Genomic DNA, 20,090 nt, shown 5'->3' on the forward strand with positions numbered 1-20,090 from the left:
GTGTTTTGTGTCAGAGTCCCTTGTGCGGGTTCTCTTTACTATTCGCTTGTGCTCCTTTGGTGGTGAGAGAGGTTGGGGTTGGCCTAGGGTGTGGTTGTTTGTTTGTAGTTGGCTGTGGTGAACTTTGTTTTCACGTGTGAGTGGGGTGGGTGAGTGTTTTTGAATCAGGTTAGCCATATTGATTCATATGCTGTTAGTGGATTCTTTTCATTGTCTTGTTGGGCTGTGTTTGTGATAAAGGAGAACCATACCGGGGTGAAGGCATCTTCTTCTATTTGTCCTTGTATCTGTTTCAGTTTATTGATTAGTTTTTCTGATAAGGCTGTTTCCCATACTATTTTGTACCATTGGTCCATCCTTACTCATGACAGATCTCTCCAGTGTCTGGCTATGATGTTTCTGGCAGCTGAGAGTAGGTGGGTTATGAGCTCTTTATGATGTGAGTGGGCATTATCTTGGAAGATTTTTAATAGGGCCAGTTATGGGGTGACTTCTAATACTTGCTTAGTTATTTTGCATATTTCTTGTATGATTGTTGTCCACAATAGTTGGATTTTGGGCCATTCCCACCACATGTGGAGGCATGTGCCTGTGGAAGTACACTATCTCCAACATTTTGGTGAGGTTCCTAGGCTTATTAGCACTAGTTTCCTTTGTGTTAGGTACTACTTCTGCTATAACTATAAATACCAGTTGCTGGCAATTACCAGTGGAGAGACCACTGTTGCCCTCAAGTTCTCCTTGTGGGCTTCTCATATGCACCTGCCTGACTGTTGTGAGACTAGAGTGCTAGACTAAATGGGCCTTTGGTCTGATCCAGCAGATGTCTCCTTATCATAGCCATCTTCAAATATCTAAAGGGCTGTTGCATGGAAAATGGAACAAGCTTGTTTTCTCCTGCTCTGGAGGCGTGGACCTGAATCGATTGCTTCAAGTTTCAAGAAAGGAGATTCCAACTAAACACCAGGAAGAACTTTCTGACAGTAAGAGCTGCTCAACAGTGGAACTGACTCCTTTGGGAGGTTATGGACTCTCCCTTCATTGGAGGTTTTTTAAAGTCATCTGTCAGGGATGCTTTAGCTAGGATTCCTGCATTACAGTATCCCCACCACAGCTATAGGCTAATAAAAACAGAAGACAGGAAAGATGCTCTTCAATACGTGAATTATTGTGGCCATCCCACCTTGCTTTTGGGAAGAGAAAGGAAGCTCATATTGAATACCCCTTAAGCATCCTGATTTGAGCAGGACATCCCAGATTACAGAAGCCATCTCAGTTTGGACTCCTGCAAGAACTCAGGACCAAAAAAACAAGCATTCCAATTTTGATCCATGGGATGTTGGAGGGTATGATATTTTGAGTGAATGAAATAACCATGAAGAGACGCTAGTCTACAAACAGTAGAGTGTGTTGTTTCCACCTGTAAATACTAGATAATTCATGATATTCTTACCTGCCATAGTTGTTCATTTGGAAGTGTCAGGCTCCCTCTATCCACCATTGCTTTGTGTTTTGATTTTAGAGAATGCATGGCTTGCAAAGCATGTGCTATAGCATAGACTGCATTGTAGATATTGTAACTGTGACCAGTCAAGCTCATTTCAAAAAACCCACCAGGAAGGTCGCTCAGGTTCTCCTCTCCGGTGCAGATTTCTGCTTCCATTTCACCCACCATAGAATTTGGGAATTTACATTTGAATGCATTTTGCCAGAACTCCTTGATAAAACCATCTTCTTTGGCCCTGAAAACATTTCTTCCCAGAAGAAATTGTTGAAATCTCGGGAGTATATTTGAATGACTTGCGAAGGCTATAGCACCTTGAAAGACTTCAAAATCCCATTGCGTATGAAAGTTAAAAGCTATAATATCAATTTGGGCTGACATAATCCACACTTTACCTTTAGGATTAACTGTCGCTGGGATGTATAAGAATGTTCTCCAAAGGATTATGGCCTGGATTTCTCCATAAAACACCAGTACATTCGCTTTTCTCTTCATAATAACTTCATATATTCCCTGAAGCAAGTCTGCTGTATTCAAAGCTTCAGAGATAAAAGTGAACCTAGGGAGTCTGTCGATGAAGTCAAAACAAATGCCCTTCTGTAAAAATAATGGGAGTGCAATTTGCAAAAATCTTTCTCCATCATCATCATCCACAGCAAGGATGCTAATCCAGATCCACCTGAAATGCAGAAGTAACTGCAGAATCCCCATATATTGATGGGCTTCCTTGGGGGCCATCTGGAAAGTGGGGAAAACTTGGGTTTTTTCACTCATTGCTGAAGTAGAGCCATAAGAAAGCTAATGATGAAAGTGAGGAGGAGAGAAAAAGGAAAAAGTGGTGGAGAGAGTCAGAAAAACATTAAGAATGCAAAATGAAATCTCATTCTGTGTGTGCCACTAATAATAGAGTTGTTATCTGGAACGTTTTGTTCAATATTGGTTTGGATAATATGTTCAGTTTTGGTTAAGCAAAAATGGCTATGATAGCATCCAGATTCCTACTTTCATCAGCTGTTCTGGAGGAATTGAGGTGTGTGTTTGTGTACAAGCCTGAAGTTCACTTAGGCTTGTTCATGTTATGAGGAACAGGAGGGAGAACATGGGACTTGCAGTCTATCAAGTTACACAGGGGAGCTGGCCACTGCCTTATCGGTTATCTTTTTATTTCTTTGATAGTAATTGTGTCTCAATTTACATCTATACATGTAAATTGGCCCATGCACACTAATTCAAATCAGTGTCATCTTTTGTTTTTTTGTTTTTTTTTGGGGGGGGCAATGAATAAATAAGAAGAGAGTTTCCCATGTAGGAATGAACTATGATGACTGCTTTTCATCATTCTCATCCTGCTCATTTCATTCACTCTTGTTTCAAACCCCCATAACCAAATTGGAAAAGGCAAGCAAATGGTGAAATTTGTTAACATCCTCTTCTCTTCTTACCTGTGAAATCTTGTAGATCTGCAGGATGCTTGCAATGTGTAGAGAAGTTTCAGAGCTAAGTCCCCCAATGACAGCGACCAAATTACTCTGAGTGTCACATTTGTAATTGGGCTTAAATCTGTTCAGTGTGGAAAGAAACTCGATGGTTGCATGACAGGTCCACATTGCACTGAAATAGCTGTCATAGATGTGGAACCCTAGGGTGACATTGGGTAAGATCTGGCGGTTTTCATTGATCTCCTTTACTGCAAAGGCCAAGGCCAAGACATGCTGGTAATGTTTAGTCAGAAAGCTACAATGACAATCACAGGTTATCTCAAAGGGGCATTTCACTCTTGATAAAACAATTACTGCTGTTTTGCATGCCACCAAGATCGTCTGCTTTGGAGTAGGACACCAATACCACCCCATTGCTGCAGATTATTCGTTTATCAGATTTATTTAAAATAGCATCTTGGACAATAATATGATGGACAAAATGGGCACACACACACACACACACACACTTCAAGGAAGTATGCAGAAAGAGCTGTTTCATTTTTCTGCATAGCATTGGTTACATTGCATGCTTAGGTGCTTGCTGAGCCATTCATGAACATGCACATCCATGTCCAAAGGAAAGTTGAGATGTGGTCTTGATGGGGATGGGCTACCATTAGAATATTAAAATGAATTCCACCCTCCCCACAAGTTTAAGTCCATGTGTTGCATTTCAAGGCAGGCACAGAAGGAAGGAGCCATTCTTTGAAGAGGTTGATGCTCTGTGTAGTTACTTAGCTAAAGGAAAGGAAATGCATGTTCCCCATGATTTCCTTCCACATTTCCAGAATGTAGGGTTCGTTTGTTTTTTAACTACAGTCTTGTTCTTTATTACTATTTCAATGGAGGGGATATATCTCAGATGTAGCTTGGAATTCATTTTTGTTGGGAGAAACAAGACAGTTTGCAATACCATTCCAGTTCCTGTCTGTACAAATTATTCCTGCTGCTAGTCTCTTAAACTAATGTACTTTTAGAACAGCTGTAATCCAGTGGGAAGGAGCAGTGGGAGGGAGAATGAACTAAAATATTGTGCAGAAGCATTTTTCATTGAATCATAGTGTTGGAAGGGACCCTGAGGATCATCTAGCCCAACCCCCTGTGATGTGCAGCTGTCCTATACGGGGATTGAACCTGCAATCTTGGCGTTATCAGCACTGTGCTCTAACCAATATAGCTGGAAGGCTGGAACTCTGAACACGAGCCCTCCATATTGCTGGCACAATTTGTTGTAAGCACCACATGTCAGATACCGGTAATACATTTCCTAAAATGTTTTATATATATATATATATTTCCTTACACAAAAGCAAATAACCAACAAGGGGGAATCCTTACACAGGTTCTCGATTCTGTTGCTGAATGGGGTCTTTTTTGAAAGTTTTCTCTTCAGAAAGCAGGATCATTTGAGAAGCAATGCCTCCGATGATGAAATCACCTAGTTGATAATATTTGTGAGGAATAGGGATGGGCTCACTGAAGGCACTTTTAAGAGGACGCACCTGGCACACTGCAGGAGGAAGCAGTGCTGCTAGCAACACTGCTAATATCACCATGCTGAGGGCAATTTTGCCCCCTTGGCAGAAATGTCTTTGTCGTCACATTATCTCAGCCAGGTTTTGAACAGCTGCTTCTTGAGTCCTCAATTATAAAATGTAACATTACTAAGATCTGATTGATGCCCTTCTTAGCCCCTACGTCCAATTCAGAATGCAGCACATTTTAAAAATGATCATCCAGTCTTAATCACAAACTGAACTAGTGACCACTGGAGCTTCAGGGTGACATGTATTAAATTAACATTAATCACAATCATTTTGATAATTACAAAGGAAGCCAGTAATTTCCTAGTTATGGGCTCACTGTAGCACTACTGAAGAAAACATGTTTGTCACATCTCAGATCTCCTTATCCTCTTCCTATTGGCCCAGCTAAGTGTGTGTGGCAGTGGAATGACAAATGCAAGGGAAGACCATTGGAAATTTGAAAGTTTGGTCTGGAGTCAGATCAGGGTTGGCAATTTATACACTGAAGGAACTCTGCACCAGCCATCTCCAATAACTCCATCTTACCCAAATATTGGTAAAGGGAAACAACTGCTGATTTGCAGATCCTACAGTGGTTGTTGAAGAACCTAAGACACTTATCAACAGTGCCCAGCTTAAAAGTGTTGGTCAGACATTCAGAACTCTCACTATCTCTAACTCTGGTGCAAACCGTATATTGCACTTCCCCTCCTCTGTATTGTTACTGACATCTATTTTAATTATAATCAGATACCTAGAATTAGAATTAAATACAAAGAGTTACAATCAGTGGCAACTGATAACATTTTAAGTTGCCAGGCCTGCATTTTTTAACCTTTTTTCATAACGGTAGGGGTTCTAGTGCTTATTTAGTATGCATAGTTCCATTGAAACAAACAAACAAACAAACAAACAAACAAACAAACATTTTGTGCACATATTTGGACAGGGGGAGACTGTCCATGTAAGTGGGCCCAAGTATGATTTTCAGACAAGAGTCATTCCATATATAAAGCTTACCACAAGACATAGTTTTTTGAATTTGTGTATCCCTTGTCAACAAGCTAAACACACCAGTGTTTTAAAATGTGTGTGGAACATTTGCTTGCAGTTGCATGCAGTTCTTCTCCCTACCAAAATCAATTTAACTTTTCAATATCCAAAACACTTTCTCCGCTCTAGATTAAAAGAACAAAAGTATTCCAACCAATAGATGGTACACTGGTTGAAAACCAATGGATTATGACATTAGTGCAGCTAGCATGAATTTAATATAAAGTTATACCTCTCATGAAGTATCTGTGACCCTGGTACAAGCTCCTATCTAAGACATGGCCTGGAAGGTATAGCAGTAAAGAGCAGCGTACAAATCCTTGTATTTACCAGAAGGTTTAATTGTCACTTTCCTATATGCAGGAACCAGACTTCAGACAGACAATGAAATTCTGTTTCAAAAGTGAATTTATGAATCACACGCTTTGCTTGACCACAAACCAAGGAATGAGTAAGAGACACTGTTGCCTTGAAGGGGAGAACTTAACTTTTTCAAAAGGCACAGATCTCAAATCCCTCACATTGTGTTCTGCTTGCTTCTGGATCAGGAATACCCCTCCCTTTTCATTTAGTGGGAGTCTGCAGCACACAACGGCACCCAGTGTCTAGTTAGGGACTCTCTTTGCTCTTTAGGATTAAGGTGTCTGTACTTGCTGTACGAAGCAGCATCAATCTGCATTGCCTCTTTTCATTTCCATGTAATAAACCAATATTTCCCTACTTCCTAGTGTGACAAGTTCTTTTTGTTTTTGTTAAAATGATAATTCTAGTCACATATTGACTCCAAACAAAAGGTACTAATCATCTTGGACCTGTGCATTGAGTTGCTGTGTGTGGTGTACAAGCATGTTTGTTCAGTCATATACCTCATAACACTCTTTTTACCTTCTGCTCAGTTATGAAGACATCATCCCCTTCTTTTCTTCAGACAGTTGCATACCCCTGCTTTAACCTTTAACCCAATTTCCATGTCTCCCATTCCCTCCTTTTTTTGCAACCCCTTTTGTTTCCCCATTTTCACATTCACTCTCTTTTCCCTTTCACCTTCTTTCTTACTTATCTCAACTCTTCCTTAAATGCAGTTTGCCCCATTTCAATCTCGACTCTGCTGCCTGCTTTGCACACGAACTCCACTACATAAAGGCTTTCACTTGGGGGGGGGGTTGAGGACCCCACTATTAGCATTCAACTCCCAACAAACTCTGTTTTTAGTATTTTTTATTTTTTTATTTACAAATATGACAAAGGCTCATACACAAAAATGAAGGAAAATGTACAGTATGGTGGTTGAGTTGGTGCCGTAAATGTACATCCATAGCAGTGTTTTTTAAAAACAAATAAAAGAAAAAGAAATAGCAAAAGCAAAGCAAACTATCCATCAGTTCAATCGTGCTAGTACTGTTTCCATTATTCTACCCTCCTTGTGAAGCCTGGGCATTTCATGCCAACAGTTCTTCCCTGAGAACTCTTCTTTTCTATAAGTGTTTTTTTACAAAGTTTGAAACGCTTTTCTTTAATGACTTTGGACCACTGTTTTCTGAAGCATTGCTTTTCTCTGATGGCTTTGGACCACTGTTTTCTGAAGCACTGCCATAATCTAAAAATGGGTACAATTTGTCACTGGATTTAATGGGGATAGAATCTATAAGGAAATAGGCACCTCTGGAGTTATAAAATGAGATTTCCCATTTTTCTTGATCCAGTAACAAACCAATCACTGAATAAGACAGCCGTGGCTTTTTTTCAATCTCTTTCTCACATGGCCTGGAAAAGAATTTTCCTTGGTTGCTCCTCAGAGCCCAGCAGCCTTCCTGAAAGGACTTAGCAACCTTTTTCTCTCGGAATTTGTCCCTTTCAGCCTGAGTCAGCACCCCCAGCTCCCAGTCCAACCTGTCTCCCACCTCCACCTCCCAGTAGTGCTTCCCAGCAGCATAACCTTCTTTCCCCACAAAAATCTGAGTTCCCATAGCAGTTACTCCTTTCCCTGGGGGGAGAGGTTGAAGGCTGGCTCTTTCTTTATCCTCACTGATGCTGATTTCTGGATGTTTATAATATGAATCCAAAGTGACAGCAACTATAAGGGAAGCAATCACAGGGAGAAAGGAAACCATGTTTAGTTCCGGAGCAGTAGATGTTTCAATCTGCTGTAGAAAACACATTCTATCTCATAGTTGACCAATTATAGTTACTTCACAACTTGGATATAGAAATGCAACTGGTTTGTCTATATAGAAATGCCAACACACTTGTGTAGGAACTCAGTACAATAAGAAGACATGGCTGTAGAGGTGTCATCATCACCCCTTCCCCTTTTTCATAATGTTTTTGTTTTGTTTTTAATTTTACATTGTGTATCTGTTTTCTGCCCTGGGCTCTTTTGAGATTAATTAATAATAATAGACATGAGAAAGAGCTCAAGTGCTGACTTCTCTATACAGACAGCCACATGCAAAGTACAGTCCTAAAGAAATCTGTTAGCTCAGTTCCTCTCTGGTCTGTGTGCATGTCAGCTCTGCACTTTCATACAACTAGAGCAAGGATAGGACAGTTTTATCCGCCCTGATGTCGAATTCTGATTGCCTCAGACTGAATTAAAACTATGAAAGCACAAATTGAATTAATCCATTGCTACTGTGATGTTTTCATATGAAAAAGGACCACAAGTGAAAAGTCACTGAGTGATGACATTTGAATCATGTATGCACATCCATGCATTAAGCCTAATCATGACAGTTTCCTTACCTGCGTATTGCTGAGCTCTTCTAGCCTCTAAAAGCAGACAGAAGAGAAAATTTATCAATCATAGAGAACAGAGAAACATCGATGAAACAAGTGAACAACCCAGAATTTTTCAGAATTGAATAAAGTGATTTAGACCCAATTAACATACTAGAAAACAATACTTCAGTACAGAACAATCATTGCCTCATCAAAAGCCATCTGCCTTACCCAGCTCATTGGAGTGTTGACCTGAAGTGAAAGAATATTCCAATTAGTGATATCATTGTCAAAATATATGGGGTTGTGAATCATGACAAACTTAGTCCACATCCTCAACATATTTATAGCATTATTATTCCATGACTACCCCTAAAGCATCCTAGGAACTGCAGTTGTTAAGGATGCTGAGAGCTGTTAGGAAACGCCTTATAGAGCTACAATTCCCATGGTGGTTTAAGCATCAATCCTCTGGAAAGTGCAACTCTGTGAGGGGAATAATAATAATAATAATAATAATAATAATAATAATAATAATAATAATAATAATTTATTTATACCCTGCCCATCCTGCTGAGTTTCCCCAGCCACTCTGGGCAGCTCCCAATCGAGTGTTAAAAACAATACAGCATTAAACATTTAAAACTTCCCTAAACAGGGCTGCCTTCAGATGTCTTTTAAAAATAGGATAGCTGCTTATTTCCTTGACATCTGATGGGAGGTCGTTCCACAGGGCGGGCGCCACTACTGAGAAGGCCCTCTGTTTGGTTCCCTGTAACTTGGCTTCTCATAGTGAGTGAGTGAACTGCCAGAAGGCCCTCGGCGCTGGACCTCAGTGTCCAGGCTGAACGATGGGGGTGGAGACGCTCCTTCAGGTATACAGGACCGAGGCCGGTTAGGGCTTCAAATGAATAGTGGTTGTGTGTGTTTCCTCACAACTCCCAGCACCCTTAACAAATAACAGTTCCAAAATGCTTTGGTGAAAGCCACTACTGATAAAGTGGTATAATATTGCTTTAAATGTATGGTGCAGATGTGATCTTGGTCACACTTAGGTCATATTGAAATTAAAGTAAGAAATTAGTCATGGTGACCTATTTGTTCCATTGATTTAAAGGTGGACTAAGTGCAACTAACTTAATCTGGATCCAACCTAAGAAAAATATATTGCAGGGTAAACTCATAATACTATTATATATTTGGAATTCTATATAGTACTAACTATACATGAAATAAATGTTAGCAAAAAATAATTCCGATCCAAACTGCAAAATACAGTACTTTCTCCTACCAAAATGCATGTCACTGTCCTACTCCTTCCCTGTTAATTCAATCCCTAATCCCTGCCTCTAAATCCATACATCACATTTTGTCTCACCAAAACGGTATCCCAATTCCTGAACACCTATAAAAGAATGACTTGAATTAGAACAATGAAGAGTTAAGAAAATAAACGAGAAGCAGTGAATGACTAAGATGTGAGGTCAAGCTACACAACTGAAAATCCATATAGGTCATACGTTGCTTTCAGTGCATGCTAGATGCAAAACCCACAGTGCTGCTCCCTGTGACCCCCCCAACCCCTTGTTCCTTGCCACTGCCAGGCATCCACCCCCTGGTCCTCACCACTGCTAGCTGTTCATCTCCTCCTTCCCCACTGCAGCCATGTCCTTCCAATGCATATCATGAAAACTGTTATTATCACATATAAACTTTTATGATAATGAGTTATTTCACTGCCCCAAAAACAATGAATGATTCATCAGCACAACATCCAGTAAAGTTATTTATTTAGCAGTCAATAGGTGAGCCTGTTCCCCATGCTCTTTATTCTACTAGGAACATGGATTTGTTTATTTCATTTTCTATTTTTAAAATAATTTTTATTATTTAAATCTATTATATTTATTTTCTATTTTTAAAATAATTTTAATTAATTTTTAATTTTTAATTTTTATTAAAGATTTTCTTGGATTATAAAAGTAGGTACATTGTCTCTATTTTCAGCTCGTAGACTCATTTTGAAATGTATACCCAACCCTTCCTCCCAAATGCCTATCTGGAGATCTGGAAGGGAAAAAACCCCAAGGTCTCTCTCAGCGCCAACCCAAGTCTGCTGCTGGCTTTGTATCAAGGAGCTGGTAGGAATGGCTCACATAAGTGCAGGAAAGAAGCTTGCAGTTTATCAAAGACTACAGGCACTTTGTGGCTACTTATTCATTAAAAGGACACTCACTTGCTTGTCCTGTGCGTTTCTCAGTTTCTACAACAATAAATGAAAAAGAGTAAATCTTAGCACACATATACCCAGCTTTTCATTCACTTCCTGGGATACTTGGTTCAATTTGAGCAGAACACTAGCCTGAAGCATCTCCATTCATTGTAATTTTATAGCCTCTGTCCTCCTTTTACAATTGTGCAGATTACCTTCCTATGGATACCTGTATGATGTGTTCTATTTTCATAATAAAATCTGCTCTCAAAACCACACAGGGAAGCAAATTCCTTTTACTTTAGTTGTGCCCAGCACAAAAAGAACCCTGCACTTATTTGTCCATGATTTGGAAGATTTCTTTCCCAGAAGTACTTCTCTCATATACATTGTTTTCATATATGACTGTAAAACAAGAAGGCAATTTATGTGGCTTCTTGTTAGCTACCTCAGATGGAAAGCCTACTCTTGCAGAAACACTACAACAATATTCTTTTTACTTTTGGAAGGATTCATCCCTCCTGAATGGGAAAAACAACAACCATGACTGACAATTTCATCCAATTCTGCCAAAAATAAAGATTAAAGACCAAAAGGGAAAATAAGCAAAGTAAAAGCTTTATACCAAGCACAGAGGACAAAAAACAAAATCAACATCAAAACAAAATCTTGGGCCTCTTTGCCTGTAATTTGGCAGTAGTTATTCCCTCTGGAAGACTGGCTGTGCTCCAAAAGTCATGTTGTGGATCTGCCCAGAGTCTCACATGGGAGAGAGAGGAAAGTGATGATCAGCTCATCAGCCAAGCTCAGGAGAGCTGTAGCCATTGGCAGAGGGGAGAGGCAGAGGGGAGGGAGATTGGGCTGCAATCCTGCTGGGGTGGAAATGGCTTTTCCTGACTTAGCTTCTGCATGAGAGACTTCTCCCTAACAGTGGTTCTGAAAAAAGCAGGAGGCAGAAGATGGCTTTTGGCAGATCTGCCATGAAAATTACTTGAGCCAGTCAATGCTTCAGCTGTGACCATACATAGGCAGTGGCAGGGCTTGCCACTTGTTTTACCACTTGAATTCCTGGTACATTATAAGGCACATGTTAAAACCAGAGCAATACATATATTATTCTCCCTATTTTTATGCCCCCCAGCATATAAACATGATCACATATCTCCTTCTCCTTGGCTTTCTCTTCTCTAGCTAATAGATCTAGTTTATCGTTTACTCTTTTTTTGATATATCTGGAAGACCCTTAACAGCCCAACTCCAAGTTGTCAGCATTATGGAATTTGAAATGCCTCTTGCAGTTGTCAATTTGAACATGGTTCCAGGAGTAAAACTTCATAGCAATTTGAAATGCCTAGAGAAGAGATAAATCGATGAACCTATACTATAGAAATATGATATGATATTGTCAGGGAACTGCCATCAGAGGCAAGAGGAGAAGTAAGACTCTCCAATGATGCAGGGGAGGGAACTAGCAAGGAGAGAGAGAGAGCTTCCACTGGGGAAGGAAATCCAGGGGACACCAGGGAGACAGAGGAGGCTGAGAGTACTGCGGAGGGGAGGCTCTGAGACTCTTCCAGTGAAATCAGCGGAGAGAGCACAGGACCTCCGCTTGGCACGCCCACGCTGCGCAGAAAGCTTCCGCGCAGAGAATCTAGGAGGAGACTTGGAGTCAAGGAATTTTTATGTTGGAGGAAGTTTAGGAAACGCCCACTGACAGATGCTGCCAGTGACTGAGACAGTCGCGTTGTAAGGGCTGTCAAACCAGGGAAAGGTTTAGTTATACAACCAGCTTGGAGCAGTTTGCAGTTTACGCACAAGCAACCCCAATTCCCATTACAGATATGATATGATAATCTTTATTATCATTGTCCCATACAGAACAATGAAATTGAAAAAATCTACATCAAAAACCAACAAGCTTGCTATCCCAGTTGGGCTTTTGAAATCTTGCAAGGATAGAAGAAATCCTGCCTATATATAAAAGGGAGCTTGAAAAAAGGGAAACAATCTGATCTTACCTATTGCTTCGATTACATGATTTCGGTCTGAAAAGAGTGATAGCAAAGTGTTAGTCATACACACTCTATACATACATGTAAGTATGATTAACCAAGGCTTTACTTGCACCAATATAGCTAAAGGGGTTTCTTTTGTGGGGAGAGTCCCTTCTACTACTCTGCCTGTTAGCTACTATTGCCAACACAACTACTATTAATAATACAAGTTATGGTATATAAAGCATTAGCTCAGGGGAGTAGGAAGAGGGGCGGAGGGGGTGGGCTGGCCTGGGTGCCACTCTGGGAGGGGTGACAGGATGGCCCCTGCCTCCCCCCAGCTGAAGAGCAGACGAGAGTGCGCGCAGTCCGTACGGGCTGCCACTCTTGCGCGCCATCCATACGGGATGCTGCTTGCGCGGCAGCCTGTACGGACTGCGCATGTGCGGCATCCTGTACAGTCACCACACATACACAGTCCATACGGGCTGCGCTGCCCCAGCTGCTGGAGGGGGTTCCTCTGCCCCTGCATTAGCTTGGCAAGGTATCTTGAGGATGTGACAAGATTATTCCTTCCTTGCTCAACCCAACCTCTGCTTTGAATAGTTTCAGTCACCAGGGCTACTGTATGACCATCCAGTCATATACCTATTTCAGCACATTAAGCTTTCCCAGGTAATAAGAGCATTTATTTATTTAATAAAAAAATTCTGGGGCTCACTCATTTATTGTGGTTAAAATTTTGCTATTTTTCTCCTGCTCCTCTTTACTAGGCTTTTTAAAAAAGTGTTACTGTTAGTCAGCCTGAAAACAATACTGATAGGGGGAGGCATATGCTAAAAATATAAACAATTATGGAACAGTACTATAGAAGAGGTGCATCTCTCTTAGAGGCATTTACCAGCTTGTGCTTCATTCATCTGTTTTTCTGCAGAAAACAACATTGCATTGCAACATTATTCATTTATTTACTGAACATTATATGCCACTCTATATCTATTTAGAAAGATTCGTAGACCACAATCATAAAGCTTTTAAAGTGATGCACACACTGAAACTATTGGTAAAACACAGCTAAACTCAGTTAAAACCCACAAGATTGATTACAAAGTATACAGAAGATAAATATCAATGAAACAGAGCATAGATAACTAAATATATATATCTGGGGAGACTTGCTGAAATAAAGAAGTTTGTGGAGCCTGCAAAAGTGCAAGTTGTGCAGACTGAAACATTCAAATTGGCATGTAAAGTGGTCCCAAGTGACGTGCCCAAGGATTCCCCTGCTCTCGTGGGGGCTAAGACCCACCCCTGCGTGCGTGGGAGGGGGTGGGCCCGCAACCCCACCTCCTCTCCAGCTCGGAAGTGGCTTTGTCCATCACTTAGAGACAACTTCAATACTCAAAATGTATCTTGACTGCTCTTCATCAGAAGATCAGATAGCAAAAGTGTGAATATAAGTAATTCACAGAACATATGAATACAATTTTACATCAACAAATAAACATTTAAAAATGCAAATAAAACCCCAAAAAAGCTAAATAACCGAATATTCCATGGTTAGCTATAGTTGAATAAGGCTTGATCCTCTGTAGAGGTGGAATTTGCTTTCATCCAAGGAAAGAAAAACAGACATGGCAGGGAATTTGATTATGATCCTTTATACCTCTCCTGATAACATTCTAGTTAACTCTGTGTCCCTTACATAAATGATATGTATAAAATATGTCATTGTCAATTACTCACCACATTCAAATAACTTCTGATAACTCTCTGAAACAAAGTATAGCAAATTATAGAAACCAGAAGATTTATTTATCTGACAGTCCTTATTTCTCCTAATACACACATTTTTGAAGGCTATTTCCTTTAATATGATGCATTATTTTTACCAATATGTGCATTTTTGTGTACACTTCCCCCTAATATATTTCTAGTTTGAAAAAAACGAATCACAAAATTCAATAAATGTGCATTTTGGTTTTCATCTTGGTTTGCTAAGCCCAAAGCAGGTAGATTCATATTAAAATGAAAACCACATTAAATCTGTTGTGGAAGTGACTATGATTGCCTGAAGCAGCTTTTAAACTATGCTCATTTTAGCAGTTTAAGGAGCAATTACAGTGGTACCTCGGGTTAAGAACTTAATTCGTTCTGGAGGTCTGTTATTAACCTGAAACTGTTCTTAACCTGAAGCACCACTTTAGATAATGGGGCCTGCTGCTGCGCCATTGGAGCACAATTTCTGTTCTCATCCTGAAGCAAAGTTTGTAACCTGAAGCATATGTAACCCGAGGTACCACCGTATTGGCTGTAGTAAATACGTATTGATTTAACTGGTATGTATTTTTTTCTCTATATCCAAGAACACACCACTCATTTTTATAAACATGGGTACAAAAAAACAGAAAGTTTCTGTAACAGTTCACATCTACAGTTTAATGAGATTATGAAAATGAGATTAAATACTTACGTCTGACTTTGTACCCAGCACCAACAAGAAGGCAGATGCAAATCAATAGAATGATTAGGAAGGGTGCTAGCCAAGGGGAAGTGGCAGGGTAAAGGGCATCTGAAACACACATTAAAATATCAGTTACAGCAAAACTAACCCAACCGGTTTCAAGTTGCAAAACTAATTAACCAGAGTCTGACTTTGCCACTCACCTTCATTGCCCCAAATTCTCCCGAACTTCCCATTTTGGGAGGGATTGAGCTGAAGTTGTGGCAATAGGGGTGCTTCAGCTGTGACCTGCCTGCCTCTCTGGTGAATAGTGGATATGGGAACCAGAAGACACTTTAGCCATTACCCCAGAGGATAACTGATGAAATGCTGCTGAGCAGAACTACAGTTGTAGATAATCTGGATAATCCATTCAAACAAAGAGCCTTGTGTACTTCAGAGGCATCAAAACAGAATTAATTTCCCAAACCTCTCTCTTCCTATATAGTACTTGTACTGAAAACACAGTGAAAGCATTGAACCTCTTGGCCCTTTTGCTTCACCCCTACTCACCAGAGATCAGTATTCTCGATTCACTCTCAACCTCTAACAGTTTGCTGATGATTTTGCAAGAGACTTCATGGTCAACTCCTGATTCTATTGTAATGGAACTGGAAACATTGAAGTTCCCTGCCTTGGTCTCTGTGATTGTAGTGTCTGACTGTTTACTTCGGACTTTCCCTTCATTGTCCAGCCAAAGAGCATTGGGCTTTGGGTACCAACTGTTGGAGCTGCAGGTGAGGCCAATCCCCCAGCCTTTATAATCCACCAGGGCAATGGTGGGCTCGGTTCCTTTTGCTGCACAAGAAGAACACCACATATTAATTTTCCATCATTCCAAGTATCATAGAACCTTTCTAGAGTTTCTGCACTCTGACTAAACACCAGGAATCATACTTTATTACAGTCAGTTCTTAAAGTACACATTTTGTGCCAAGCTTCCATTCAAAATTCCTTTTTTTGTATTGTATTGTATTGCTGAGCTACAGGATGATTGGTGCTGTCAGTAGTGCACATGGCTGCGAAGAGATGGAGAAGTCTGAATGAGTGAGTCACTGACCTGGGTTCTACAGTTTTAGGTCTGACATCTTGTATTTCTGAAAATGTATGCTTAATATGGCTCACAGCACCTGGCGATATCCCTGCCTCCTCAGACGTGCTCAAGAAGAACATCCAGGAGTTAGGTGTAGGTGGTGGAGGCAGCAAGGCTTGGCTCCTGCTGCTATTCTTCATGTGCTCCTCTCTCTTCTGCAGCCATGCATCTTGTGCCAAGTGTCCATGCATACTCTTAACCCCATCCTCTGCTAGAACCCTGCCCACTTCCTTTTCTTCCTCTGCTTTCTCTCCCTTCACAGAGCCTTGGAGAAGGAGGTTAATTGGCAGACATCCCCCCTTCATACGCAAAATATAGCAATTGGCTTCTTCGGAGTTGAAGCTTGCAAGCTGGATTCAGAGTTTTCTAAAAACATGGTATACCCCCAAAGGTGCTCTTGCCTACCTGGAGATTCAAGTCCTCTTTCTGCACCCTGGAATGGGGCAGGCAAACCTAGAGACTCCAGGTCAGCCCCAGAAGTTTGGCAACCCTAATAATAAGAATAATAAGAATAAACTCACCTGCCAAAAGCAATTCAACCACCACTTCATTATACCAGTCTCCAAGAAATATCATACAGGTGTAGTTTCCTTGGTCAGAGAGATGGGTTTTCTTCAGAATCAGAGACATGTTTCCTTTATTAAGATCAGTACGGGAAAGCTCAGCTCGACCTCGGTATCTGTTATCCTGTGTCTCTTGCCTGTTTGGACCATAGTAGGATTTCACATCAATTTTTTCTGAGGATTTATCCAAGATCCACTGGACCTGGATGTTGGTGCTTTCTGGTACCCTTGACGTTAGTTGACATGGCAGGAGCACTTCTTTTCCAAGGAAACCAACTATAGGTTTTTTGGGTGGAATGATTTCATATTGACCTTTGGGGAAATAAAAAAAATCAAAAGTTCACCTTAAACTGACCACTACTGGCAGTGATTCCTCCATGAAATTCTGTAAGAGTTGCTAAACAGTGGAACGGATTCCCTTGGAAAGTGGTGGATTGTCCTTCATTAAACAACACTTACTTTTGCACACAAGTATTACCTCAGAGGTGAACTGCTCACTGCAGTAAACCTTACAAAAGTAGCTTGCTTACCTGCAACTAGCACATGGAAGATCTGAAGAAATATCAAGATGCAAACAGTCATTGATGAGGAACACATGGATCAAAGATCTGAAGAATAGGACTATACCTGTACAGTTGTTGGAAGGAAGAAATAAAATATAAAATTGCAAGATCCACTGGTCACCATTTATTAATTACTGTCAAGAGTTCTGTCTACTTTATTTAAATAAATATAGGCATTTTTGTACATTAATCTTCATGTAATGTACTTTGGCTTTGTTAAAACTTAATTTATGCTATATATACCAGGAATGGTATACCGTATATTATACAAGTCTGCATCCTCTTTCGCAAGTAGGTCAGAGGACCGTATTCAATACATTGTTTTGTTTTGTTCTTCCTGGTAGCCAAGCTATTTTTGAAGTTTATCTTTCTATTATGATGTGTTTTTGTTATTTTGATTATCTTGTTTTGAACTTATTTTACTAATATATTTATTGCATTTATTACACACCACTTTTAAGTCAATGCACTTTAGGTCATTTACAATTTTAAAATACTGTAGTAGAACAAAAATGTAGTGACAGAGACTTCTCAGGTTGACTGATGGCATTTGCTCCTGGCCTCGGCTTCCGTGCCATCCCTCAGGGCAGATGGGACTTAAATAGCCCCGGAGAAGGTGAATGAGGGCTGTCCCAGTAGTTTTTTCAGGCCACCTATCAGGAGCTGATTTGCCATACTCCCTAGCCTGGGCATCCCAGTTTCTGATTTTCCTCAAGGAAGACAGTAGCTCTAGGGACACTGGGGGAGGGGCTGTCTCAATGATTCTGTCAAGTCAATTGGGTAGTTCTGTCAGAAATCAATGTTATGGACTCTCTGGCCTGGGCTCACTTGCTTTTATGGGTTAATATGGATAGTGATTTTTTGGTCGTGCATTTGATGTGTATTGCTTTGAGCACAAAGTATGTGGGGAAATGGTACACAAATAAAGTGACAACGATACTGGTAAGCCTTTCTTCACTTTCCTCTAGAGTTGGAAGCAACTTGAAAAGGAGATTGCTACTTATATCGTATACATTCACTCCAGTGTCCCCCTTCGTCTTTTCTTCTACTCCTTCTCCACAAATAGGTATATTTGTAATTTATTATTATATTAAATAAAACAAAGGGAATTATAGCTGTGCATTTCACCACACACCAGCAAAATGTATGTGTCAAGTAAAGCTGTATTCTATAGGCACACTTATCTGAAAATGAGGCATGTATAGGATTTTATTTTTGTTTTTATGTAATACATTTTATGTTCTTACCCTATTTTGGTTTAGATCTGATAAAATAAATCTGTTGCATATATAGTAAAAATAATAATTCAAAAGCTATATACTCTGTTTCTATTTTAAGTGGATGGATCATGTTTTTCCTCAAATCTCGTCAGCATTTCAGGAAATCAAGCACCCTGCTCCAGTATTGTTAAACCACAATACTAAATCTAAAAAGTCACAGGTAAATTGTGTTGTGCAGCATGATGTATGCATGTCACACAGTTACTGCTCTGTCCTACACCACTCACTGATTCACTTTCCTCATGTAAATGTTGATATAGGGCTTTTCACAACACAACATATTGAGCTATAAGAAACATTCCCAAAATGGGAAACTGCATCCTCTAAAGTGAAAAACAGGTTTTGTGGAAAGGGTTTGGAATTGGCTAGTTATGCATATGCAGTGAAATGAATGACTGTATGGGAGATCCATATTCAATTAAAGATCTTGAAAAGCAGGAAAAGCCCTTCAAATTGAGAGATGGTTAATGACATCCCCTACTCAGAGTTCCAGGAACTTGGTACAAAAAAGTCTAAGACGTCCCATGGTGGAGCTGACTGTGCACCAAGGGATAGATATCACTTGCTAGAGTAAAATGGGAGTGGCAAAGAAGCAGCCATTTCATGTCCAATACAAATGAAAGAAGCAACCACCAGTATTCAGGCTTGTGTGGCTAGGAAGGATCTCTGCATAAAGGAGCAAGTCGCTTTCATTCTTCTTTCCCTTAAACACACACATTTCTATTTGTTAACTTACATTTTGCATGGAAATTTACTGTCACAAGTATATTTGCAAGTGTGGCTTGAAAGTTTCTACACGAGGGTAGAACTAATCCTATATATCCTGAATGGAAGCAAGGGAAAAGCCTCTCTCCTTTCACCTGGCCACCAATTCATCATTAAACAAACACATTCCAATAACTAAAAGAATTAAATGTAATTCTGGAAATATTTTTTCTTACCTTTTAGCAAACAGTGAGATTCGTTCGTCAGTTCCTGTACCTTGCTCCCGCTTCTGGCGGACCTTTGTTACGGGAGCTATTTACTTTCATTTTCCTGCTCTGCATTGAGATAAGTAACTGCCAACAATTTGCTCTACAGTTAATGGCTGTGACATTCAGCACCTGCCTCCAAAGGATAAAGGAGTGTCCTAGGTAAACACTATGTTCCACAGATACTTGTAGAGCTAATGCAGTGATGACAGGGCTTCATTTGAAAGTACAGTCCTATATGAATGGCTCTCTGCCCCAAGTCTGGATTAAAGATAACCTTAAGAAGGGAGAACAGAGACCTTGAAGTACTGCAGCAACAATTAGCCTCAGGAAAACAGCCCGACAGTCACACAAGTCTCCTGGTCACAGACTTCCATTTTTGATGAGCTATGTTGAATTACTCTTTAAAATATAGCAGTTGTTTCAAAATCTGCATCTATATGTAATGTATAAATCAGAACATGCAAACTGATGCCCTCTTTTCCTGATTTGTTTATACTACTAGCATTAAAGGAGGAGATTCTGCAGCTTATTCAAGCACACAGCTCATTCATTCTAAATCAACATAGACCAGGCAATCTGAATTAATGCAGTGAATGTGTTTATTGCCTTGCTTGCTACAAAACTAC

At 40.1% G+C, this 20,090-nt stretch overlaps 1 protein-coding gene across 1 annotated transcript; it reads right to left on the bottom strand.

The window, feature by feature from the left end:
* Positions 1-6,131: 6,131 nt before the first annotated feature.
* Positions 6,132-19,852, bottom strand: LOC310691971 (butyrophilin-like protein 9). Its single transcript, XM_083472297.1, has 11 exons — positions 19,432-19,852; positions 17,178-17,274; positions 16,606-16,959; positions 15,505-15,789; positions 14,962-15,060; positions 14,235-14,261; positions 13,390-13,416; positions 12,513-12,539; positions 10,519-10,545; positions 8,307-8,333; positions 6,132-7,638 (listed from the first exon to the last, which is right to left on the bottom strand). Exons 2-11 carry the CDS (start codon positions 17,242-17,244, stop codon positions 7,040-7,042), a joined length of 1,539 nt encoding a protein of 512 aa, XP_083328423.1. The 5' UTR covers positions 17,245-17,274; positions 19,432-19,852; the 3' UTR covers positions 6,132-7,039.
* Positions 19,853-20,090: the final 238 nt, after the last annotated feature.

Source organism: Podarcis liolepis (assembly GCF_965112155.1).
Source record: "Podarcis liolepis genome assembly, chromosome: 13".
NCBI classification, from domain to species: Eukaryota; Metazoa; Chordata; class Lepidosauria; order Squamata; family Lacertidae; genus Podarcis; species Podarcis liolepis.

Coding starts and splice junctions, on each gene's coding strand:
- LOC310691971 (XM_083472297.1), bottom strand. CDS start 17,244: ATGTGTTCCTCATCAATGACTGTTTGCATCTTGATATTTCTTCAGATC. Junction 15,790..16,605: donor GGTTGAATTGCTTTTGGCAG/GTGAGTTTATTC, acceptor CTTCTTGTGCAG/CAAAAGGAACCGAGCCCACC. Junction 10,546..12,512: donor TCATGTAATCGAAGCAATAG/GTAAGATCAGAT, acceptor TTATTGTTGTAG/AAACTGAGAAACGCACAGGA.